Source organism: Pelophylax lessonae (genome assembly GCF_965119305.1).
Source record: "Pelophylax lessonae genome assembly, chromosome: 13".
Classification (NCBI taxonomy): domain Eukaryota; kingdom Metazoa; phylum Chordata; class Amphibia; order Anura; family Ranidae; genus Pelophylax; species Pelophylax lessonae.
The window spans coordinates 116,584,829-116,610,352 of record NC_138780.1 but is presented as its reverse complement, the minus strand read 5'-3'; the positions used below and the strand labels follow the sequence as shown (position 1 = coordinate 116,610,352).

At 45.8% G+C, this 25,524-nt stretch overlaps 1 protein-coding gene across 9 annotated transcripts in view; it reads left to right on the top strand.

Moving 5' to 3' along the window:
• RALGAPA1 (Ral GTPase activating protein catalytic subunit alpha 1) overlaps positions 1-25,524 on the top strand; it is a 508,613-nt gene that overhangs the window by 206,003 nt on the left and 277,086 nt on the right. For 6 of the 9 annotated variants that reach the window (XM_082275706.1, XM_082275703.1, XM_082275705.1 and 3 more), the window contains 2 exons: positions 4,201-4,377; positions 15,024-15,161. In XM_082275706.1, coding sequence (XP_082131832.1) covers positions 4,201-4,377; positions 15,024-15,161 — 315 coding nt within the window. The remainder of the gene's footprint in view (positions 1-4,200; positions 4,378-15,023; positions 15,162-25,524) is intronic. The other 3 variants (XM_082275707.1, XM_082275704.1, XM_082275700.1) reach the window with 1 other exon arrangement.

The following is a 25,524-nucleotide window of genomic DNA, read 5'->3' as shown; positions in this document are numbered from 1 at the left end:
GTGTGTGTGGAATGCCTCGAAGAGGGAGAGTGTAGATCTCTTGTGTTTTCAATAAACAATTCATTCTAGTTGACTCCCAGAACTGTGTGTCGTCCAGTTACTGGGGGTATTTTGCCTTCGATATTTTAGTACTTCCTCAGCTCCAAGGATGATACAGCGGAGATACCTAGGCTGGGTATTGGAGCTCCGTTACAGTTATGTTTCGGGGTGAGCTTAGTATGTAGTGACCCTACTGGGTCTGCGTCCACGCACTTCGAGTGCTCTGTTAGTGAGGATGATTCCCCTTCTACTGCAGCCGTCCATGAAACATCGCTGGTGGATGCGCTGATTGTATCTGTAACGGATCAACTGGCACCCCGACTGGGTACCTCCGTTGACGGATACTCCTAGTGCTTCCCGAGGGCTCCAAGCAATCCACTACACTCCATAACCACCTCAGACCCCACCAACCGCCGCAGCTTGGTTGGGGTCTCGCCATCTCCTACCCACCCTGGACCTATGACAAGGCTCCAGGTTCCAGTCGGTGAACCTCTTTCTCCAGAGAGTGAAGCAGGAACAAGCTCTTACAAGAACTTAGTGATTACTCAAGGGAGTATGAAGATCATAGCAATCCCTTGAAGCAGATTTCCCCAATTAGAGACAGGACTCTAGATTGAGGGTGAAGTAGAGCTCAAATTTTTTTTTTTTTTTTTTTTTAAACACATGCACAAAGAGATATACACTGTGGGACAATTCCCCCTCCCCCTTAGCAGCCAATCCACATATATGTCCCATAATAAGTTTATCTTAAGGCAGACAGAAACAATAGAACAATGGAATACAGGCACTTACCAATAACAAACCCCACCCCATCTCACTATCTAGCAAGGGTCTATTAGACACTCCTGAAATATTCTAGCAATCTGAAAAGTCAAACCATTCATCTTAATACATTTCCTGAGAGATATTGCTGACAAATATTACTGTCCCATCTGAAGCCATCCAAGCCATTCTCTCAGCGTCCCCCAAGTATCTGTCCCTCACTCCCATTGACTGTGAATACCGTCACAGTATTGGTGCGGACAACTTTAAAAATGGAGGATGCCGCTGTTGCTGCATCGGAGGCGCTGTTCCCTCTTGGTACCCGCAGCCCCCCAAAAAAGGTATTCCCGCCGATTTTGACAAAATTGTCTCGAGTTAGTGACCTAAACCCTTTCTTTCTCGGCTCATAAGCGGTCTTTTCGTCTCTCAGGATCTCAAGTCAAAGGATCGAAGTCTGCCAGGACCTCCTCTGGAGGTTTCCAAGAGGACCTGGTCTGGTAAGCCAAAAACGGGTTATTCCAGACCTGCAGACAAGCCCTCTTCACTTTGACAAAATTTTAAAAAGTGGAGGTCCTGGCATCTTCGAATGCTGCTTTTGGCCGCAAGATTTTGCAGGCTGCTGTTTGAGAGGATTTGGTCCTCTTTGAGGGTGTATTGTTTTCAGGTGATCTCCAGTTGTTCCTGGTTGAGCTCCATGTTATCTGGTTGGCTAGGCTTTTTTCTGCTGTGTTTTTTCCCACCCCTCATGTTTAACACTGCTTTGGGACTTCCAAATGGTTAAGAAGATTCTGGAGCGGTGTCTGTCAATGAACGAAAGAGTTGGATTTTTGTCTTACCGTAAAATCCTTTCTCTGATGTTCATCAACAGACAGAACCCACCCCTCTATTGAGTTGGGTAATTTTTCTTCTGACACTGCTCGCAACTAAACTGAATGCCTATATATATATATATATATAGTTTTTTAAGCAAAGGCCCTAGAGAATAAAATATTGGTTGTTTGAATATTTTATGTTAAACGGTATTTGTGCAGTGTTTTTTCAGATGCTATTTTTTTGGGAAAAATGCACAATTCGTTTTAGTGAACCAAAACACAATAAAATACCACTTTTTTGGTAAAATATAAAAGATAATGTTACACCGGGTAAATAGATACCAAACAAGCCACTCTTTAAAATTGTGCACGCTCATGGAATGGCGACACACCATAGTACTTTAAATTATCCATAGGTGACATTTTAAAAGCCTTTTCAGGTTACCAGTTTAGATTTACACAGGTCTGGTGCTAGAATTATTGCTGATATTCGCAGTGATACCGTACATGTGTGGTATGTTCACTGTTTGCGGATGCGTGCGTTCGCCACGGGGTGACGGCGCTTTAAAAAAAAAAAAAAAATAATAATAATTGTTTTTTTTTTATTTGTACTTTGTTTCTTTAAAAAAAAATAAAATAAAATTTGATCACTTTTATTGCTGTCAAAGGGAATGTAAATATCCCTTTTAACAGCAATAGCAAGGACAGGTACTCTTTATGAAGAGGTTAGGGTTCTAACTATGTAACTATATTAGACACCCCATCTCTCCTTCAGGCTCCTTTGCCGTTTAGACACAGATCGGTCTGATCGGCTGATATGCGGCCAGTAAACAAAGAGCCAGAACCGGAAATGACGAAATAGTCGTTGCGTGCAGGTTCTGACATCACAAAGCAGGAGGAGCAGCTCCAGTTCCTCTCACTGTTTGGCAGGAACTGGATTTGGTCAGCCGCATGGTTACTGAGCTTCCCGATTGCTTGGGAGAACCCAGTAAGGGCGGTGGGAGGGGAAGGTGGGACCCCCTTCTGCCACCTGTAAAAGTATTTCAGTGGCTGCATCAGAGTATTTTTACTTGAAAGAGAGTTGCTGGCCCGAAAAAATTGATACCGAGATCATGGTTTTAGCCCCAAGAGAGTCCTGGACGGCCGACAGAATCGTGGACATCGCTGGATAGGGAGGGGACTCAGGTAATTATCAGGGGTTGCTGGGACGGCTGCTACACACAGAAGGCTTTTTATCCTAATGCATAGAATGCATTAAGATAAAAACCTTCTGCCTTTACAACTCCTTTAATATTGTCCATGTATTTAAACTGGTATTAAAACCTTAAGCAAGCATTTTATTGTATTGCACCTTACCAATTCTTAGATGTGATGGCTAAATTCATTTTATTTTTAGGCTTTCTTTTTTCTTTCCCAAAGGCTGAAGTTTGGCTTCAATTTTTTAGTGCATTTAAATTTGCTAGTACATATAATACTCCCTTTCCCCACACCGACAATACTGCTGTCCAAAGGTGCCCTCTGTTCCAGAGTGGAGGAACTCTTATACAGGAGTTGTTACTGGCCAGATCACCAGGTGAACACAGAGGGAAAAAAAGCCTAAAATGAAAATGAATGCAGCCACCACACCTAATGATTGGTAAGCTGCAATATATTAAATTTTTGCTTTTGGATTTTATACTGCTTTAATAGCCAAATTGGGCAAACGTTTTGTGGGGACCTAGTAGAGCCATACTGCACCCTCCAGTCTTTCCTACGAGTCTGCCATGAGAATGTTAATGCCAATAAATTTCATAGTCCGTGCCAGAGCTGCTCCCAGGGGTACCATGATGATAATGAGGTCCTCATAAGAGAATAGATTAGGCATATCCTGCTGACTTCGCCTATAATGCTGGTTAAAATTTTGTAGGCATTATATGCTTTAGCTGTGATGGTTAAAGAAGTACAGCCAATGCTGGTTTGGCTGTATGTCTCCTGTGGATCACAAAAGTGCAGATCATTCTGCACAGAGCCAGTCCAGGCTCCGGAAAGCTTGCAGGATCTGCCCACATGCCTGGATCAAGACGCTCTCAGCAAGCCGCTCCCGCCTCCTGCACTGCCCAGCGCTCCAGTTAGCACTGGTGGAGCAAAGCAGAGAGCTGCTGACTGACAGCCACCAGCTCTCTGCTCAGGGAGCCCTGGGAACTGAGCGTGACTGGTGTTTGATCGATTGGTCCCCAGCCTTGGAGCCAGCGTGGAACAGATGGAGGATTGAATCGATGCTGCATCCACCTAGGTAAGTATTATTAAAATAGCAAAATTCCCATACTTCTCTATTAAGTATAACATCTTTTTTTCTGTCTTTACCAATAGTGCAGTTGTTCTTTTAGAAGCAATTTAGTATATGGGTCTAAACGTTCATACGTTGTCAAAGTGGAGAGTGTTATGGTCAGGCCTAGTAAATCTGTTTTGTTGGCTTGATGGTTTACTTACTATTCTGTTATAGTTAGAGCTCAGGGACATGAAGACCACAGGAGACAATATTTCACCGACACGTCTATAAGAGGACTGACTACAGGAGCTAATATATTTTTATTTTTTTGCATTTTAGCAGGCTTTCCATTTGGGAATGAGTCTTCAGTCCCTGCCACAACGGAAGCAGATTCTGGGTCTGTGCAGCTTAGTGTAGAAGAGCAGGAGGAGATCAGTCTTACTGCACTTCACATTGACTCTGAAAACTGCAGTCTAAACCAGCAGGCCCTGTGTGCTGAAATGTTGGTTCCAGCAGGTAAGCTCACATTACATTGGCTCATTTCTTTATGTTGTACATAATCTTTAAACATTTTGGAGTTTTAATGTTACTGTATATCTGTTATATATTTTATCGAAAATACATTGGGACTTTACATCTTGTGTTCATCTATAGTTCTTTCCAGTGTATCCTGTGTGCAGTTTCTTAATGTACTAAACACTATATTACCAATAGGGATGCACCGAAATGAAAATTCTGGGCCAAAACCGAAAATGCAGGATGCCCTTGGCTGAAAACCGAAAATGACTTTTTTCCCCCAAATAATTTTGAAATAGATAGAACAGGGGCATACACCAAAAACAGGCAGGCGTACACTTGTAGCTGCCACCCTGTCGCAGTATAGTGGTTAATTTAATTACCAATGGTATTAGTATTATGGAGCATGAGGGGGTTAATGTATTGCCACTGCTGGTCACTGATGAATTAGTGACCGACCAGTGGCAGTTAATTAACCCCTTTGTGCTGCATTAGTGCAACCAGTATCACTGTTAATTAACACTGGTTGCACTGCCACTGGTTACACTAATGCAGCACAAAGGGGTTAATTAACTGCCACTGGTCGGTCACTAATTCATCAGTGACCAGTGGCAATACATTATAACCCCCTCATGCTGCATACTAATACCATTGGCAAGCTTGCCTCAGCGTCCCTCCCCCCCTCCCTGCCTCAGCGCCCCCCCACCTCAGAAAATTTTGGTGGCCGAAATTTCGGTGCATCACTAATTACCAAAAATATTGGGGCTCCTGCCTATGCATGCACATGAACTTTAATAGCATCTTAGTCTTAGTCCATAGGGTTCAATGTTGATAAAAAGATTTATATATAGGCTATTATATTCTAGTATCTCATTCATAACCTATATCCACAAAAAAAATGTAAAGAACCTTTCGGACTTTACTGGTACCAGAAAAGGACAGTGAAACAATATATTGTGTTAGAAATAAAATTTGTATGAAATATTACACTATAGGTAGGGTAATACCAAACATAAATTTCGGTAGCGCAGGGATGGTGGTATCCCCTTACCACCTTTAAAAACTATTTTTATGAAGACACTGATGCACCAGACTGTAATATGATCAACAAACTTTTGCTCACTTAATCCTAAGATCATTAAGTCATTAAAATAGTCCATCAAGAGTCCATAATAGCAGACATGCAAACAATGGATTAGCAGGCTCATCCACAAGGAGTATTACTAGTGAGATTAGAGTGAACACCGTCACTCTCCATCACCACTGTGCCAGGAATAGTGTAGATGAATTGGAGACTCACCAGATCCCAATGCCTACCCAATTTCATGGATCAGGAATAAACAGCGTGTCACCATCAATATACCTCATCCAATCCGAATCAGCCTTTATCCAGTAGTAGTACCTCTCAAACGTGTATATGGGGATAAGAGAAAGAAACCTCCACTAGCGTGATACCGTTTTAACTGTAGTATTTATTTCTCTGTCGCTCATTGACAGACGTAGTCCTCCTTGATTAATATCAACTCGGGTTATACTGCCCTCTACAGGAGTAGGACTAGACAGGAAAGAAAACGTTCTGGCCACACCCTAGGGGCAGTCCCAGAGGGTATATCCTCTCACTTCCTGCTACAGCAAATCAGTTTTTTTCTGTCTAGTTAGGAGTAAGGACCTAGATTCCTTGCTAGGATCTTCGGTCCTGGCAAGATTTTTTTTTTAGAAATACTTTTTTAGACAGCTTTTTTTCTCCAGTGTTCCTGTGAGATCTTCAAGCAAGTACGCTGAAACTGGGCGACGGGCTGGATGTTGAGATCCAGTGGTCACCCCAGTTCAGCTTACGAGCGCGTGCAGGCCATAGCTCCGCGCTGGGTCGGCCGCGACATAGTCCCACTGGACGGGGACTGACCCTGCGAGTTAAACGTCTCGCCTGGACGCCAATGAGCAACAGAGTCACGGGGTCCGTACTGGTCGACAGCCCCCCCACCCCGGTGGAGAGGGGTTCTGTCAGGAGTTGGCGCCCGCCTTGTTCCGGTATGGTGAGTAGAATGTTCCCCCTCTCCCCCTGTTGGGTTTGTTGGTGGACGCGGGCCCCTCTCTGGGATGGTCGGACACTCGGTTTTCTGGGTCTCCCCTCATAACAGGTCACAGATCCCCCAACTTGAGTGTGATTTTTGTGAATAGAAACCAGGAGGCTTGGTTTGGGAGCTGACTATCTAAAAGTCACTATATGACTGTAAGGGTGACTGAAGTCAGTGGCAGACTACTAAGAGACATTACTATTGAGGTATAGAGGTATCCTACCTGTCTAGTGTGTACACAGGCCGATGCCTATGCCTAAGTTACTGCAGCCACAGATGGCCATCCCTCCAGAAAGCCGGTCACTTCCACAGGCCACACAGCCTCCTGCAGGCCGAGGCACTTCCACAGGCCGAATGCACACATCCCGCAGGCCGCTGCTAGCTTGCAAGCCGCCGCTATCCTACACAGGCCGCCGCCATTTTCCTGCAGATCGCACGAGGCCGCCATATTGGCGTAGCCTCGTGTCTCCAGCATGGGGGCGGCCATGTTTGAGGTGACCAAACACCTCATGGAGTAATTGGGAGGCGCCGGAAGGCGTGTAAAGGGGCGGAGCCGCCTCCTTGGCCCAGGGAAAGCAAGCCAAAGACTTCCTGTCTGTAACGGACAGTACTGGAAGCAGTTTGATCAGAAACTTCTGTGCATCAGGTGAGCTTTGGGGTCTCTCTCTCTCTCTCTCTCTCTCTTTCTGAGGGGTCCAAGCAGGTAGACTGAGGGGCGCTACTGCGCTGGGGGACTAAGTTAAAAAAAAAAAAAAAAAAAAAAAATGTTTTTTTCTTGCAATTAATTTTTTTGTGTTTGCTGGCAAGTGTCTTGTTACATGAACCCTGCCACTCATGTATCCCCACCTGATCCCCTCGGGTGGCCGCAGGACCCTCCAGTACCCCACTTGTGATGATGCATTAGCAGCAGCTTTGGAGTCTTTGGTATCCCGGGTGGGGGTAGCCTGTCAGGGACGGGGGTCAAGAAGAGCGACCCCCGCCTACCCCTATGTCATCTGATACTTCAGATACGGATTCTGAGCTTGTCATTGCCGGGAAACCTTAAATCTTGAGGTTACACCGGCAGAGGTAGCTGAGACTCATATTCCTTTTTTTGGTACTAGCAAGCCTACCAAAATGGTGAAGGGTTTCCCTTGCCCAAATGGGGTCTTCCGTAAACGAGCCCCTGCTATTTCCAAACGCATTGCTAGGCGCTATCATTTTGAGGAATCCCTCATTACAAAGATGGACAGTACCAACAATAGTGGACTCACCGATTTCCAGACTAAATAAAGCCACTGTTATCTCGTTGGATGGACAGAATGGGCCCCACCCATCTCTAGGGTGGGGGGACGTCTTCACCGGTTTCCGGATCCAGGGCTTTCCAGAATCCCGGATAAAGGGGTTCGCAAGGTCATATGGTCGGGATACAAGATAGAGTTTCGATCACTTCCACCGGTGCGATTCTTCCCTTCCAATATTCGACATCCCCAGGTCGCTTAAAAAGCTTTGCGGGGAACAGCTTGATGCAACAAGCAGTGGTAGTTCCCATTCCTTGGAGGAGTTCTAGTCGAACCTGTTCACTATGCCCAGGAAAAAGGGCTAGGTGCGTCCAATTCTGGTCTTGGAAGAGATGGAGTCCATCCATACAGTGGTGGCCTCCCTGCATCAGGGGGATTTCCTGGCGTCCATAGACATTTAGGATGCCTATCTTCATATGCCCATCTTCGCAGGACATCAGCGTTTTCTTTGCTTTTCCCAAAGATCATCCCTGGTTCCCACCAGGAGACTGAACTATCTGGGCCTAATTTTGGATACATCCTTGGCAAGAGTGTTTCTCCAGGCGGAGAAACTCCAGAAGATTCAGTCAATGATTCGGATGTTGCTGTCCGTCAACTGGCTGGGATTGATGGTCGCCTCCTTAGAGGCAGTACCGTTTGCCCAGTCTCATACCCGAATTCTCCAAAGGGGAGATTCTTCTCATATGGAATCGGAATCCCGATTCCCTGGACAATCGGATCCGATTGAGCGAGCAGACCAGGGAGGCTCTGGTCTGGTGGCTTCGGTCTCCGATGCTCAGCCAGGGGAAGTCATTTCTTCTGATAAATTCCAGGTTACCGATAAAGGTGTTGGAACTGAGAGCAATCAGACTTTGTCTGATTTACTGGACCGAGCAGCTCCAGGGCAGTCCGGTTCTGATCCAATCGGACTATGCCACGGCCATGACTTATGTCAATCTCCAAGGGGCACCAAGAGTGCCCTGGCGACCATAGAAATGGCCAACATTCTTTATTGGGGGAACAGTTGTTCCAGTTCTCTCCGCGATATTTATCACGGGGGTGGACAGGCAGATTATTTCAGCCGTCAGATTCTGGATCAAGAGGAAAAGTCTCTTCATCCAGAGGTATTTCACCAGCTGTTCCTTCATTGGGGCACCCCGGATATTGATCTGTTGGCAGGTTGGCTCAACAGGGCTCGCGCCCGCGATCCTCTAGCGGACGCAGCAGACGCGCTGAGCGCCCCGTAGGGGCAGTATCAGCTACTGTATGTTTTCCCCCCTCTCAAGTTACTGCTGAGATTTCTCCGCAGGATAGAGGTGGAGGGAACTCCAGTTATCCTGGTAATTCCGGGCTGGCCTCGTCAAGCCGGGTACGCCGACTTGGGCAGGCTAGTCGCAGACACTCCTTGAAGACTTCTTCTCAGGGAGGATCTGCGGTCTCAAGGACCGATCTTCCATCGTGCTTTACAGTCGCTGGTTTTAACGGCCTGGCCATTGAGACCCAGGTACTGAAGGACAGGGGATTGTCAGCTTCAGTTATTCCTACTCTAATTAAAGCAAGGAAAGCGACTTCTAGCAAAGTCTATTATCGCACATGGAAGACTTATATTGCATGGTGTGAATCGTTGGGATTTCCCCCACGTACCTATTTGGTGACCCGAATTTTGGCTTTTCTGCAAAAGGGGGTTGAGCAGAAACTATCCTTGAGCACCATCAAGGGTCAGGTTTCAGCGTTAGCTATCTTCTTTCAGAAGCCGCTGGCTACTCATTCCTTGGTGAGGAATTTCATCCAGGGGGTGCGGCACTTGGCTCCGCCAGTGCGCACGCCCCTACTGCCCTGGGATCTTAATTAGTTTTGTCGGTTCGGCAGAAACCTCCCCTTGAAAATATCAGGGAGATTCCCTTGCTTACATTATCCCAGAAGGTGGCCTTCTTGGTGGCTATCACTTCTGCACGCATGGTGTCAGAACTGGCTGCATTATCATGCCATTCCCCATATCAAGTGGTTCATAGGGATAAGGTAGTTCTTCATCTGAAGCCATTCTTTCTTCCTAAGGTGGTTTCAGATTTTCATCTGAATGAAGATATTGTGCTATCTTCCTGGTGTCCTAAGCCCAATCATCCTCGGGAATGTGCGTTGCATTCCTTGGATGTAGTTCGGGCAATCAGGGTATACCTGAAGACTACGGAATCGTTCCGTAAAACGGATTCACTTTTTGTGATCACGGATGGCCCCAGAAAGGGGTTGCCTGCATCTGCCGCGACTATCTACAAATGGATTAGACAGACGGTGGTACAGGCTTATTCTATTTAAGGGTCGGAATCCTCCGTTCCCTGTTAAGGCGCATTCTATTCGGGCGCTTAGTGTTTCCTGGGCCTTCCACCATCAGGCGTGAGGGGTCCAGATTTTCAAGGCGATTACTTGATCGTCGGTTCATACCTTTACAAAATTTTATAAAGTTGATGTGATGGCATTGTCGGATGCCTCATTTGGCCGCAAGGTTTTGCAGGCCGCAATTTGAGGAGACCGTTGGTCTACCTCGAGGGTTTGTTGGGTTTTTTCACTTAGGTCTCATCTTTTTGCTCGATGAGTCCTTGATGCTTCTGGTTGGCTCCGGTTGGGCCTTCTGGATTTTGATTTCTGTTATCCCACCCCTCATTTGTGGCACTGCTTTGGGACGTCCCGAGTTGATATTAATCAAGGAGGACTACGTCTGTCAATGAGCGACAGAGAAAAATGGATTTTTGTAAAATCTTACCGTAAAATCCTTTTCTCTTAAGCTCATTGACAGACGTAGTACCCGCCCCTCTGTTTTTGAGTTGGGTTGGGTTAAATTCTCTAAACACTGCTTTGTGACATAAGTGATTTGCTGTAGCAGGAAGTGAGAGGATATACCCTCTGGGACTGCCCCTAGGGTGTGGCCAAAACGTTTTCTTTCCTGTCTAGTCCTACTCCTGTAGAGGGCAATATAACCCAAGTTGATATTAATCAAGGAGGACTACGTCTGTCAATGAGCTTAAGAGAAAAGGATTTTACGGTAAGATTTTACAAAAATCCATTTTTATTTAAAACCAGCACACATTAAACTCACTTGTTGGTAGAGCAGATCGCACATATAAAATCCAAATGCATGAATAGGAGTCGCCAATGGTCATCAGTCAGCTGGACGAATAAGCATCCGGGGGCTCCCACCGCTCTATATCAAACCAGAATATGGACGCTGTATTGCCACTCCCAACGCGTTTCGTCATATCCAATATTTCGTCTTAATCATCGGGGGCGTGACTATACAGCACGGCAGTCCATTTAAATAGTGAACCGCATCCCGTCCTGAATTAACAAGCGGAAGTGGATCACAATGCATGTTGGAACACTGCTGCTGAGCCATCCTTCACAGGTTATACTGATACACACACGGACAGCCACGTCTGCCTGTGCAATTAACCCAATCATGGCTGCCATCGTGAAAAGCGGTACAATGACTATATAACACTCAAATGAATACTGGAAAATCAACCCAGTATCACAGCGGTATCCCCCTAGTGGTCACTGACCTAACAGCAGCACTTAAACTGTGAGTCCATCCTAATTAACCGGACGTATAATTTAACCAACTGAGCAATTAACCCATTTAGGTCTTAAAGGAAGTGAAATCTATTTAAAAGACACTCCAAATATATCAGTCCGCTTAGATAAGTTATATGAAACTAATACGGTCCAGAAACAGTGTCCAGATTGCAATCTTCCCATTATCTATATTAAATATCACACCAATCTCAGTGTTCTATAATAAACGGGAATATGTGTCAAACTATATAAACGAATATATATATATATATATATATATATATATATATATATATATATAGTTTGGCATGTGTTCCCGTTAAATATATAACACTGAGATTGGTGTGATATTTTATATAGATAATAACCAGTCTGGTGCATCAGAGTGAACAGTGTCTTCATTAAAAATAGTTTTTGAAGGTGGTAAGGGGATACCACAATCCCTGCGCTACTGAAATTTATGTTTGGTATTACCTTACCTATAGTGTACTATTTCATACAAATTTTATTTCTTGCATATTGTTTTTGTTTAAGTAGCAGCATTGTGGATTTTGGATACTTTATACTCCTGAGCGCATAGGATCACTTTTATCGCCTGTTTTTTGATAGGCAGTTGTGCAAGTGTATTTTTTGAATATATTGTGGTAAAAAATATTTTATTACAAAGAGATAAAAAAATATATTTCATAAAATCATACAAATCAGTGCTTATATGGATAGTGCAGATCTTAAATGTGAGATTTCCTCCATATTCCTTTGCTACCGTTTCAAGAGGTCGACTCGTTTCACAATTTTTGCTTCCTCAGGACCTCAAGCATTATGGTTTGCAAAGAAAACAATTGATCATCAAGGTAACCCAGGATATGTCATGTGACATGGGGGTATGATGTGAATTATGACAAAAAGATGCAGAAATTGTAGTGCCAAAAAGTATTTTTGCAAAAATTTGGTAAGATATCCTTAAAACATGCACTATAGTTATAACCAGATATCAGGTGGTTAGTTCCATAATGGAGGTATTGAACAGCATAGCAGCTATCAGTGTCCCGGGTTCATCATGTCCCCTGCACAGATGTCAACCCACAATAATAAATCTCTTATGAATCCCAGCAACCAACATAGCACCATCCACCATCAATAGCAGCCCCTCCCCCCTCCTGAGCTTTAGTAATCCACATGCCCGTAATATGTGAGGGGTGCTGTAGGGCCCCCAGATCCCTACCAGACCCCCCCCCCCCCCCCCCCCCCCCCCAAATGAATGAGTATGGAGTACATTGCACCAAGTGTACAAGGTAAATAAGAAGCGCACAAACAGTTTTTGACAATTCCTTTATTGAAACCCCCCCCCTGTGTAGATCTATTTTCAATCATGATGAGCTCTGGCTGCCGACCCGAGAGAGAAAAGAAAAGTCCGCACCTGAAGAAGGCTGCTGCCACTTCACAGCTCCGCCGCTTCCCAGCGCTAAATAACCTGAGGAGCATTTAGTTAAGTTGCAGCAGGCGGTGGAAGTCTTAATTTTATTTTTTGCTTTTCTTCGTGTTGTGGCGGGCATCGTCGTGGTTGACAATGGATCTACACCATTTTTTTTTTTCTAATAAAAACTGCCTCCTGTGTGTTTTTTTTTTACACTGCGTAGTACCCCATATTTTTTAACATGGGGGGGGGGGGGGGGATCTACTTCCAGATTCCGATAAGCCCCCTGCCCGCAGAAGCCCACAACCACTGGCCAGGGTTGTGGGGAAGAAGCCCTTCAAGAGAGTGGGGGGGGAGGCTACTCGCTCATCTCCCCCCCTTGCCATGGGGTTCCACTTAAAATCCATGCTAGACCCAAAGGGCCTTGTATGGATTGGGGGGGGGGGGGGTGGATACACTGTTTTTTCACTTTTTTTTTTTTTTTTATTGCCAGCATTTTAATTTTTTTTAATATTCAACTGGGAAGACCTCTGACTGCTGATAACTCAACTGTTAGTAACGCGGTGGCCCGCTCCCTAAAGGGGTTGTAAAGGAAACATTTTTATTTAAAAAAATAAACATGTCATACTTACCTGCTCTGTGCAGTGGTTTTGCACAGAGCAGCCCCGACCCTTCTCTTTTCAGGTCCCCTGCCAGTGCTCTAGGCCCCTTGCCGAGTGCCCCCATAGCAAGCCACTTGCTGTGGGGTAGGGATCGACTGATTATCGGTTTGGCCGATAATCGGCGGCCGATATTCACATTTTTGAAAGTATCGGTATCGGCCACAAACTTGGCTGCCTCTGGAGGAGAAGGAGGGATGGGGATTAGAGTGCCACCTGATTACACAAAGATCAGGGTTCTTCTGCTTACCCGGCACGGGTGCTCTCATTCGAAGTCCCTAGCACACTGGTGACGTCTATCATAGGAGCCGGTGCAGGAGTGGGACTTTGTATGAGAGCGCCTGCAGCGGGTAAGCAGAAGAACACTGCTCTTTGTGTAATCAGGTGGCGCTCTAATCCCCATGCACTGGTAACTCTGCATTGGATGGGGGCACTGGTCACTTGGATGGGGGCACTGGTCACTGTGCATTGGATGGGGGCACTGGTCACTCTGCATTGGATGGGGGCACTGGTCACTCTGCATTGATGGGGGCACTGGTCACTCTGCATTGATGGGGGCACTGGTCACTCTGCATTGATGGGGGCACTGGTCACTCTGCATTGGATGTGTGATTGAATGTGCAGAATATCGGCCAATACCTATATGCAATGGCCAAAATATCGGTATCGGCAACGAAAAACCGATATATGTATAAGACACAGAGCGTGGTGCAGCCCCGCTCCTGCCTCACTAGCTGTGACTGACAGCAGCGGGAGCCAATGGCTCCCGCTGCTGCTTCTCAGCCAATCGGGAGGGAGAGACTGGTCACTGCTGCACAGTGGCAGAGGCACAGTGGCAGAGGCGTTTTTTTTTTTTCTTCCAACTAAACTCACCTGCCAAAAAACGCTGCTATAAGCCTATGTGTGCATGAACACATAGGATAACATGGAGAGGAGTTTTAAAGGCAGTTAAAAAAAACATCTGACGCTGTAAATATGTCCAATGTGCATTAGGCCTAAACAAGATAAAACATTTTGAAATGTCAAATGTATTACAGAAATGTACTTGACTTACAGTTTAAGAGCCCTTTCACACTAAGGAGTTATTCAAGCACTTTTGCATTAAAAAAAAAACCCCTGAAAAGCTCAAGATGCTTGCTCAAAATACTTTGCATTAAAATCAATGAATGCTTTAACACTGGGGCGGTGTGCTGGCAGTGCGGTAAAAAAAAAAATCCTACTTGCACCATCTTTGGAACATGTTGGAGAGCTAAAGCACCCCACAAACGCCCCTCTCTATTGAAATGAATGGGAAGCGCCTCAAAAGCGCATCAAAAATGCCACACAGCATTTTTGGAGCAGTTTTTGAGTCGCGCTTCCCTTAAAAACTATACCGCAAGCGCCTAAAAAGCAATCAGCGTTTTACTGGCAGTTTTAAAGCAAATGAGTGTGAAAGAAGCCTCACTGACTGGCTTCCACTTTTTTTCTTTTTGTGCCTAGAAATGTAGCTTTTGCTAGTTTGTTTACATGAGACCTATCTGAACATATTCTACTGTATATCCAGTACTTGCTGCAAAAGCCAAACTTTAATTGCAACTCACTTAATAATTTCAGCTACTAAATCAAAGAGTCAAAGTAATCTCCTGCTTTATAGATTTCCATTAGCCAATCTCTTGAATTCTTTTTGATTCAGGCTCTGAAAATGCCTCTCCTGCGGTGTCTGCACAGGGCTCACGTTCCCAGACACCGTCTCCAGCCGCTGTGACGGCTGAACAGGCAGAGCTACATGAAAAGCTGCAACATTCGGTCCTACAAACACCGGAGGACATAGGTAAATGAAGACATATTCATTCTTAATGCTTAAATATTCCAGACTTTGAACAGTTTGTCTTTATGTACTGCATAACCATGGGTTACACGAGCAAATAAAGTGTTACTAAACCCATTACCCTGCATTCACCATATATGGTCTCCTACAGTGCAGAGAACATAGAAATGCATATTATTTTAATAAATAGAAGCTGCTAAATACCTTTTCCCTTTGATCATCGATAGACACCGCTCCTGTTCTGTCCAAATAGGCGGGGAAAGGGAACACCTTTGCTGCTCGGGATGGCTTGTGAGTGCCAAAGGGAACCTGCGCGTCCGTCGCAGCTGTAGCTGCATCCTACATATTTAGGGTCTTACACACAGATGCAATCAGTGCTTCCACCAGCGCCTTTTTATGCGCCATTGCAGATGTGGAGGAATCATCCTCACTACCTGAGGATTCTGGGCGCTTGGTCGCAGACCCAGCAGGGTGACCCGCGATGGCCGAATCCGATTCAGGATCTGAGGCAGGGAAGGCAGGGGGCAATTTTTGCTCGCCCATCGCCCGAAAACCACCTCCACCCTGAACACAAAGGACTCAAGGACCGCCGTTAGTCCATCGATGGATGGTTGGGACCTGGAATGCCCTGAAGCTTTAGAGAGGAGATAGGGTGGGGAGATGTGCTCCAAAGACTCCATGAGTCACCAGAGGGACCCCACAAAAAGTGCAAGACACTGCAAAGAGGCAGCCCCCACCACGCTTGCAGCACCACCCGGTCGCCAGGCACAAAGCACCAAGCGATCCTCAGCAGAGAGGGAGAGGCCCCCTGCAGACTCGCCACCCAACAGAAACTGCAAAATGCCGCCGGACTACAAAAACATGGCTGCTATGCTTTTGAGCGCACAGGCTACAACAAAATAGAGGCACCACAAGACTCCCAGGGACCCAGGAGGGATCCCTAGACCTCAAAGGACAGGCCCAGGCAGGACGGGCGGGTCCCTGGCAGGCGATCGTCCAGTCGCAGGTGGCGCACCTCCCCACCCCCATCGTCAGCATAGCACCCCACCCCAGGAGGAAGACCAGACCACCCACACAGCCCCTGCATAAGTGGAGGGGGGGATAGGATGGGGGGGTACCAGATGGGAAACCGGGGGTCTGACCGTCCCAAGGAGCGGCCCACTTCCACCCCAGAACCCTCAAGGAGTGGGGGTACACCATACTCTCACCATACCAAGAACCAGATGGGCACAGCTCCAGAAAGAACCCCTCGCCATCGAAATGGGGTGGGGGGCTGTCGGGTAGGAGGAACGCTGCAACTCTGTCCAAGACCCGGTCGTATGCAACCTCGCAAGGCATTTAACTTGCAGGCCAGCCCCCGTCCAGGGGACATAAGTCGCGGCTGACCTAGCACAGAGCTGAGGTCTGTAGGCACTCGCTGGCCAGACTGGGGTGACCATTTGACCTAGATTATCCAGCCCGTCGCCCAGTCCAGCAGTTGAGTGTTGATCTCACAGGAAAAAAAAAACAGGAGAAAAATTTATATCTAAAAAGAAAAAATTGCAAGGACCAGAGATCCCAACATGGAACTAGGTCCTAACTCCTGACTAGGCAGAAATAAACTGAGTGCCTATAGCCGAGAGAGGGAGTATACCCCCTGGGCCTGCCCGTAGGCGTAGCCAGACTTTTTTTTTTTTCTGCCTAGTGTCCTACTCCTTTAGGGGACAATATAACCCAATGGTGAAGATCATCAGGAGCTGTGTCCGTCAGTGAACATCAGAGAAATGGATTTTACGGTAAGTCAAAAATCCCATTTCTCTGTCGCTCATTGACAGACGTAGTCCTCGTTGATTCAACACACTCGGTTATGCTGCCCTCTACAGGAGTAGGACTAGACAGGAAAGAAAACGTTCTGGCCACACCCTAGGGGCAGTCCCAGAGGGTATATCCTCTCACTTCCTGCTCTAGCAAATCAGTTTTTTTCTGTCTAGTTAGGAGTAAGGACCTAGATACCTTGCTGGGATCTTCGGTCCTGGCAGGATTTTTTCTTGGAAAGATTTTTTAGACAGCTTTTTTCTCCAGTGTTCCTGTGAGATCTTCAAGCAAGAAAGCTGAACTGGGCGACGGGCTGGATGTTGAGATCCAGTGGTCACCCCAGTTCAGCCTACGAGCGCGTGCAGGCCATAGCTCCTCGCTGGGTCGGCCGCGACATAGTCCCACTGGACGGGGACTGACCCTGCGAGTTAAACGTCTCGCTGAAACGCCAAAGACCATGAGTCACGGCGTCCGTATTGGTCGACAGCCCTCCTACCTCGGTGGAGAGGGGTACTGTCAGGAGTTGGCGCCCGCCTGGTTCCGGTATGGTGAGTAGTATGTTCCCCCTTTCCCCCTGACGGGTCTTGTGGTGAACGCGGGCCCCTCTCTGTAATGGTAAGGATGGGTTCCCCTCTATCCTATAACATGTCACAGATCCCCCTAATTGAGTGTGATTTTTGTGTACAAGAAGCCAGGAGGCTTGGTTTGGGAGCTGACAATCTAATTGTAAAAATGTGAAAATGATTGTAGTTGTCTCAGGTAATATCTCCTCAGCAGTGAGGAGCACGTTTCTGCCTCCGCCATAGCACAAGAGTGGTGGATGCACTAGTTGTGTCCGTCCGGGAAACCTTTAGTCTTGAGGTTACATGTCACAGATCCCCCTAATTGAGTGTGATTTTTGTGAACAAGAAGCCAGGAGGCTTGGTTTGGGAGCTGACAATCTAATTGCAAAGATGTTAAAATGATTGAAGTCAGTGGCAGTACTAGAACTTTACTGTGATAGTATAAGGTATCCTACCTGTCAGAAGCCACAGGGCGATGTCTATACAGGTATACTGCATTCCAGATCATTCCTCCAGCTTACCAGATGCCTCCCGACGGCCACGGACCGCATACGGCCCGCCAGGGTCCGGTACCGCCGACCACGCTGACCACCATGAGGGTGAAGGGTTGTGAGGCCGAGATACTCCCGCAAACATGCCGTTATTCTGTACAGGCCGCCGCCATTGTCTGGTAGATCGCACGAGGCCGCCATTTTGGCGTAGCCTCGTGTCTCCAGCATGGGGGCGGCCATGTTTGAGGTGACTCAAACACCTCGTGGAGCTAGGGGAAGCGCCGTAAGGCGTGCAGAGGGGCAGAGCCGCCTCCTTTCCTCCCGGGAAGCCAGCCAAAAGACTTCCTGTCTGTTCTAGACAATGCTGAAACAAGTTGCATTTTGAAACTCTGAGCAGTAAGTGGTGGGGTCTATCTCTCTCTCTCTCTCGCTCTGTAGGGGTCCCTAAAGCAGGCAACACTGAGGGGTTTTGTGGCGCTGGGGGTCTGAAAAAAAATAAAAAAAATAAAAAAGTTTTATTTCTTTTTGGCAAATTGATTTTTCCGGGTAATATCTGGAATTATCATGGACCCTGCCACACAGGTACACCCACCGGTTCCCGGGGGGGTCCGCGGGACCCGCCAGTGCACAGAGAATGGATGCATTCACAGCAGTTTTGAAGTCTTTGGTGGCTCGGGTGGAGACGGCCTGTCAGGAACGGGGGTCAAGAAAGCGACCCCCGCCTACCCTTATATCGTCTGAGACTTCAGATTCAGATGCTGAGATGGTCATTGCAGCTGCAGGCCCCTCTGCAGGGGCTGTTGTCTCAGGTAAGGTTCCCTCAGACAGTGAGGAGAACGTTCATGCTTCCGCCATAAATCAGGAAGAAGCATTGGTGAACGCACTAGTTGTGCGGTTCGGGAAACCTTAAGACTTGAGGTTTTTCCGGCAGAGACAAATAAAAAGGAATTTCCCTTTGGTACTAGCAGACCCACCAGGACGGTGAAGGTTTTTTCTTTACCCAAGTGTTTGGGTAAAAAGATTAAAGAGGAATGGGATCATTCTAAGCGTACCTTTACTAGTTCCAAGCGCATTACTAGACGCTATCCGTTTGAGGAATCCCTCATTAAGAAATGGACGGTATCACCAGTGGTGGATCCACCTATTTCCAGACTGAATAAAGCCACGTTTTTTTTTCAGTGGAGGACGCTTCGTCCTTTAAGAATTCGGTGGATCGGAAGGTAGAAGCGGAGTCCCGCACTATCTTTCCCTGATAGGATCAGCCTTTAGACCAGTAATTGTCATTTGATCTAGTTTCTCAGACATTTACGGAATGGGCGAGATTGGTGCGCCAGGACCTGAAGGGGAAAGGTATCCCCCAGGCAACATCTGTTTTGATGGAACAGATTATATAAGGACTACAGGTTGTCTGTGACGCAGCCTTGGATGCTACCCCCCTATTAGGGCATGCATCTATGTCAGCGGTAATCCTCAGACATGTGCTGTGGCTAAAATGCTGGGTCAGCGTAAGTACTGCAGGGAGCGGTAGTTACCGTTCCCTGAACAGATCATTTTCTTTGCCTTTTCCAAAGATTAGCATCAGTTCCCCACAAGAATCTGATCCGGTTGAACGGACAGACCAAGGAGCCTCTAGCCGGGTGACTTCGGTCTCTAATGTTTAACCAGGAGAAATCACCACTCGTGATAGGAATCAGGTGTCTAAATAATGTGTGGGAACAGAGAACGATCAGACTTTGTTGGATTGCCGGGGCCAGATAGCTCTAGGGCAGCCTGGTTCGGATCCAGTCAGGCAATATCAGGGTGATGACGTAAGTCATTCACCAAGGATTTCACCATCTGTGCCTTCTTCACAGCATCCCGAAGGCGCGGAGATTGGTAACGCCCGCCCACGATGCTCCAGCGGACGCAGCAGAACGGCCTGTAAAGGCAGTGTCAGCTATTAAAGGAATTCCCTCCTCTCAGATTGCTGCTGAGATTTCTCCGCAGGATGGAGATGGAGGGAACTCCAATTGTCCTGGAAATTCTAGGCTAGCCTCGTCAAGCCGGTCCGGCCGACTTGGACATGCTAGTCGCGAACGTTCCTTGGGAACTTCTTCTCAGGGAGTGTCTGCGGTCTCAAGGACCGATCTTCCATTGTGCTTTACAATCGCTGGGTTTAATGGCCTGGCCATTGAGACCCAGGTACTGATGGACAGAGGGTTGTCGGCTTCAGTTATTCCTACGCTAATTAAAGCAGGGAAAGCGACTTCCAGCAAGGTCTATTGTCGCACATGGAAGACGTATATCGCGTGGTGCGAATCTTTAGAAATTCCTCCACGTACCTATTCGGTGACCCGAATATTGGCCTTTCTGCGAAAGGGGGGTTGAGCAGAAACTAGCCTTGAGCACCATCAAGGGTCAGGTTTCAGCATTAGCAATCTTCTTTCAGAAGCCTTTGGCTATAAGTCCTTGGTGCGGAATTTCATCCAGGGGGTGCGGCATCTGGCTCCACCAGTCCGCGCGCCCTTATCGCCCTGGGATTTTTAATTTGGTTGTCGGTTCTGAAGAAACCTCCCTTTGAAAGCATCAGGGAGATTCCCTTGTTTACTTTATTCCAGAAGGTGGCCTTCTTGGTGGCTATCACTTCTGCACGCAGGGTGTCAGAACTGGCTGCATTGTCAGACCAGTCCCCATATCTAGTGGTTCATAGGGATAAGGTAGTTCTTCATCCGAATCCATCCTTTCTTCCAAAGGTGGTTTCAGGCTTCATCTGAATGAAGATATTGTACTACCTTCCTTGTGTCCTCAGCCCAATCATCATCAGGAACATGCGTTGCATTCCTTGGATGTGGTTCGGGCAATCAGGGTATACCTGAAGGCTACGGAATCATTCCGTAAGACGGATTCACTTTTTGTGATCACGGATTGCCCCAGAAAGGGGTTGCCTGCATCTGCCGCGACTATCTCCAAATGGATTAGACAAACGGTGGTACAGGCTTATTCTATTAAGGGTCGGAATCCTCCGTTCCCTGTTAGGGCGCACTTCACTCGAGCGCTCAGTACTCCTGGGCCTTCCGCCATCAAGCGTCAGTGGTCCAGGTATGTAAGGCGACTATCTGGTCGTCGGTACATACCTTTACAAAATTTTATAAGGTTTGATGTGATAAACCTTTTATAAGGTTTAATGTGATGGCATCGGTGGATGCCTCATTTGGCCGCAAGGTTTGCAGGCCGCAATTTGAGGAGACCGGTGGTCTACCTCGAGGGTTGTTTTCTGTTGGAATTTTCTGTTGAATCTCATCTTTAATTGATGAGCATTGAAAACTTCTAGTTGGCACCGGTTGGGCCTTCTAGATTGGATTTGTTTTGCATTTTCCCACCCCTCATTTGTGGTACTGCTTTGGGACGTCCCGAGTGTGTTGAATCAACGAGGACTACGTCTGTCAATGAGCGACAGAGAAAAATGGATTTTTGTAAGATCTTACCGTAAAATCCTTTTCTCTTAAGCTCATTGACAGACGTAGTACCCGCCCCTCTGTTTTTGAGTTGGGTTGGGTTCAATTCTCTAAACACTGCTTTGTGACATAACTGATTTGCTAGAGCAGGAAGTGAGAGGATATACCCTCTGGGACTGCCCCTAGGGTGTGGCCAGAACATTTTCTTTCCTGTCTAGTCCTACTCCTGTAGAGGGCAGCATAACCCGAGTGTGTTGAATCAACGAGGACTACGTCTGTCAATGAGCTTAAGAGAAAAGGATTTTACGGTAAGATCTTACAAAAATCCATTTTTTCTCATCAGCAGTATATAGCAATCTTGTGATTTCTATCCGTTCCTGGTTATAGCTTGTAGGAAAAGTGTTCATACTGCATTGAGCTATCCTATCAGGACCCAGGGCCCCTGACCCTCTGTCTGGAAAGTGCTGATTGGCCCTGTACTGATCACATGCACTCTCCCAAGAAAAAAAAAAAAAAAACTCTAGCAATATACACCAAACTGAACATGTGCAGCCTGACTCCAAAGGCTCTGTGCTATCCAGACCTGTTCTAAAGTCGGTTGAAGAGGAGGAGGTTCTGTGCATACAGGATCAAACAGCCTTTACACCATGCAGAGGATTAACCCCTTACTGATTTTACGGTTGTGGGTTTAGTAACACTTTAAAAATAGTGTAGTATATTGCAATTGGAGCACAAAGATGAGTGCAGGTTTTGAGACTTTGATAAAATAAGGATTGTATATAGCTTAAGTATATGTAAAATCAAAACATATTTTAGCTTTAAATAGAGGATGGAATGGGTAGATCTATTGATGGGGTTTTATTGCTCCCTGTTCCCCTCTGGGTAGCTTTCAGCTGGCCATAGATGGATCAAATATCATCCAGTTAAGCAAGGACTGACAGTATTTCATTCCATCTATGACTGTTCTTGTTCAAGAGGTGTTGACCTAATCAACTCGAACACAAATTTTTGAAAATTTGTGTTCGGTCCACGCATGCAGCCAATCAACTGCAGAGCTGATTAGTGTATTCTAGCAGTGGAATCCCACTGTTAGAATACAGTAGCGCAGTGGAGAGGATTCCTTCATCCACCTCGAATGTGTGGATGGGGGAATCCATCATTTTTTCTTTGATCATCTGACTGGCTGATTTTTGGCTAGTTCACACCATAGAAACGCAGTCCAGATGCATTCTGGATGCGTTTCTGCATGCGTGTTTTTGATGCGTTTTACTGTGTTCCAGTACAGTGCCGAAAAAATGCAGCATGTTCTACCTTTTATTTTCTGGAACGCACTGGAACTAACAGCACTAGTTTGAATCACGCCCTTGGAAACCATATAACCATGCATTTCTGAAGCAGACAAAAAAAAGCTTTGGACTGCATGTGGTGTGACCTGGCCCTTAATAATTTTTTTTTTTTTTTTTATCTGCGGCCAGTTTCACTCTCTTTGTCCTGGTGACCATTGTCACCGGAACAGAAAATTATGAGAAAACCAGATATTTACAGTTCAATCCAAAAAAACGTCTTTCAGTAAGGGCCAGTGACATCTGTCCAAAGGGTCATTTTCCCTCACTTCCTGTTGTGTACCCTAATCAGACACAAAGCAAAAAGATTGGTTTTATTTCTCCCCCACTCTATCCAAAACTAAGACATATGTTTGGGCTTTAAACTTATACAACTCTAATTCCAAAGAAGTTGGGACGCTGTGTAATAGCTAGATAAAACCAGAATGCAATGGTTTGCAGATCTCATGAACCCATATTTTATTCACAATTGAAAATCAAAAGCCTATCAAATGTTCAAACTGAGAAAATTGATAATTTTAAGAGAAATCTAAGGTAATTTTGAAATTAATGGCAGCAACAAAAAATTGGAACAGGGCCATGTTTACCGTGGTGTAGTATTCCCTCTTCTTTTGATAACACTGGGTACTGAGGATACCAGTTTCTGGATACTGGGGAGAGGAATGTTGTCCCATTCTTTCCCAATATAGGACTCTAGTCAGTCCTGGGTCGTCTTTGTTGTATTTTTCATTTCCACAATGCTCCAAATAATTTAAATTGGTGAAAAATCTGGACTGCAGGCAGGCCAGTTAAAGCGGAGTTCTGCCCCCAGAAAAAAAGTGTCAGCAGCTACGCATACTGTATCTGCTGACTTTTAATATTAGGACACTTACCTGTCCTGGAATCCAGCAATGTCAGCTGATGGTTTTATAGGCTGTCAGGTGCTGCCGCTGGCATTGCCGCTAAGGAACCCGGCTTAACGGCCGGTTCCCTATTGCGCTTTCTGAATGATGCAGCGGCGGGTGAAGGAGAAGGGGGGCCACACTTGTGACATACTTTGCCGCTACCAAGTCTGCCAGAAGTGGGGACGGGTACCTGTCAAAAACAGGTAAACGCTCCCCTCTGAAAGGTGCCAAAAGTAACACCGGAGGAGGGTAGCAATCGGATAAGCGGAAATTTCACTTTTGGGTGGAACTCCACTTTAAGCACCTGGACTCTTCTAATACGAAGCCATGCTGTTATCATAGTTGAAGGATGCAGTTTAGCATTGTCCTGCTGAAATATGTACCGCCTTCCCTGAAAATGGCATTGTCAGTTTTCCACTTTGCAACAGACCATTTTAAATGAGGTTTTGCCCAGAGAATGTTGGCGTTTCTGAGTGATGTTAAGATTTGGCTTTTTTTTTTTTTTTTCATTATAGAGCTTTAACTTGCATGTTTGGATGGCACAGCAAACTGTGCTGACAGACAGTGATATTTGGAAGTATTCCTTCAAAAGGTCTCTCAGATCATGGTTGGTATGTTTTGCCACCATCCCTTGTTAAGCATAAGAATAAAAAGATTTTCTCCTCTGGGTGGGATTTTGTAGGCAAAGAAAATGGAAATAAATATGTATATATAAAAATTCCTTAATTTCATTCAAAAGTACACATATTAATCACAACATGATAAAAAATACATGTAGTGGGGCATCCGGAAAGAGCTCCCACACACAATAGACAATATTGCACAAAGTATAAGACCCCTTAGTAGAGGAAAGATCCGATCGAATGCATTTCAAACATAGTGAGAACTAATAGTTAATTTTGAAGAGATATTGCTAGAGATGAAGTGAGAGGCACCACATCCCATAAATTGAGTAAATACAATGGAGGGGGACAAGTGGTACTTTAATGGTGCTTAAATGATGGAGAAAAATCTGAATTCTCAAAAATTACTCATTTTATTACACATGGAAAGTGAGGACAAGACAATACATCAATATAAAATGATAAAATCAAGAAAATGCACTCGAAAATATCAACTCTACACGTTTCGCCATCTTCAAAATAGCTTCTTCAGGAGTTTTCATAGACATTTCTCGAGAGTGAACATTTCTAAATAACAAAAGGAAGAACATAAAAAACATAGCATGTGTCTATATATAGGGCTCATCTCAATGGTCCCAACAATGAGTGCCCAACTGATTTACATAATTATGAAAATAATGATACCGACTAAGTACCTTAAGATGACCTGAGCCCTTTCTTATGCCGGAGGTGGAGGTAATAAGGGTGACACCACCAAAGTAAGCACAGAGGGGGAGGGAAGCCGAGACCCTCAGACTCCTAGAGTTGACCCATAGAGAGGGTGATAGCCAGGCTAGAGATGATAGATAGAGATAATAAGACCAGAGCATGGAAATGCATTTCCATCCACAATTAACTATCTCTCCAATTGGTATGAGACTAAATATCAGGTAAAGAACATTACCAAAATAGTCACCTGATTATGAATGAATGTGCAGTTGATTCCTTGGGTACCTCAATGTGACAAAAATAGGAAGGGAAAATGAAGTCCCTTTAATATCCCCCAAATGGGAGGTATCCCTTAAAAAACAAAAGGAAATGGGATTTGTTGAAGATAGTAGTAAATATCGTAGGGATCTGTCCAATCTTGAGGGTATGAATACTTACCCACAATTGACAAGATTCAGCGCCTAAGTTGTAATGCAGTATTCAAAAGTTCACCGCCATTTCAATTTAACAAATTTTCCAATAGTAC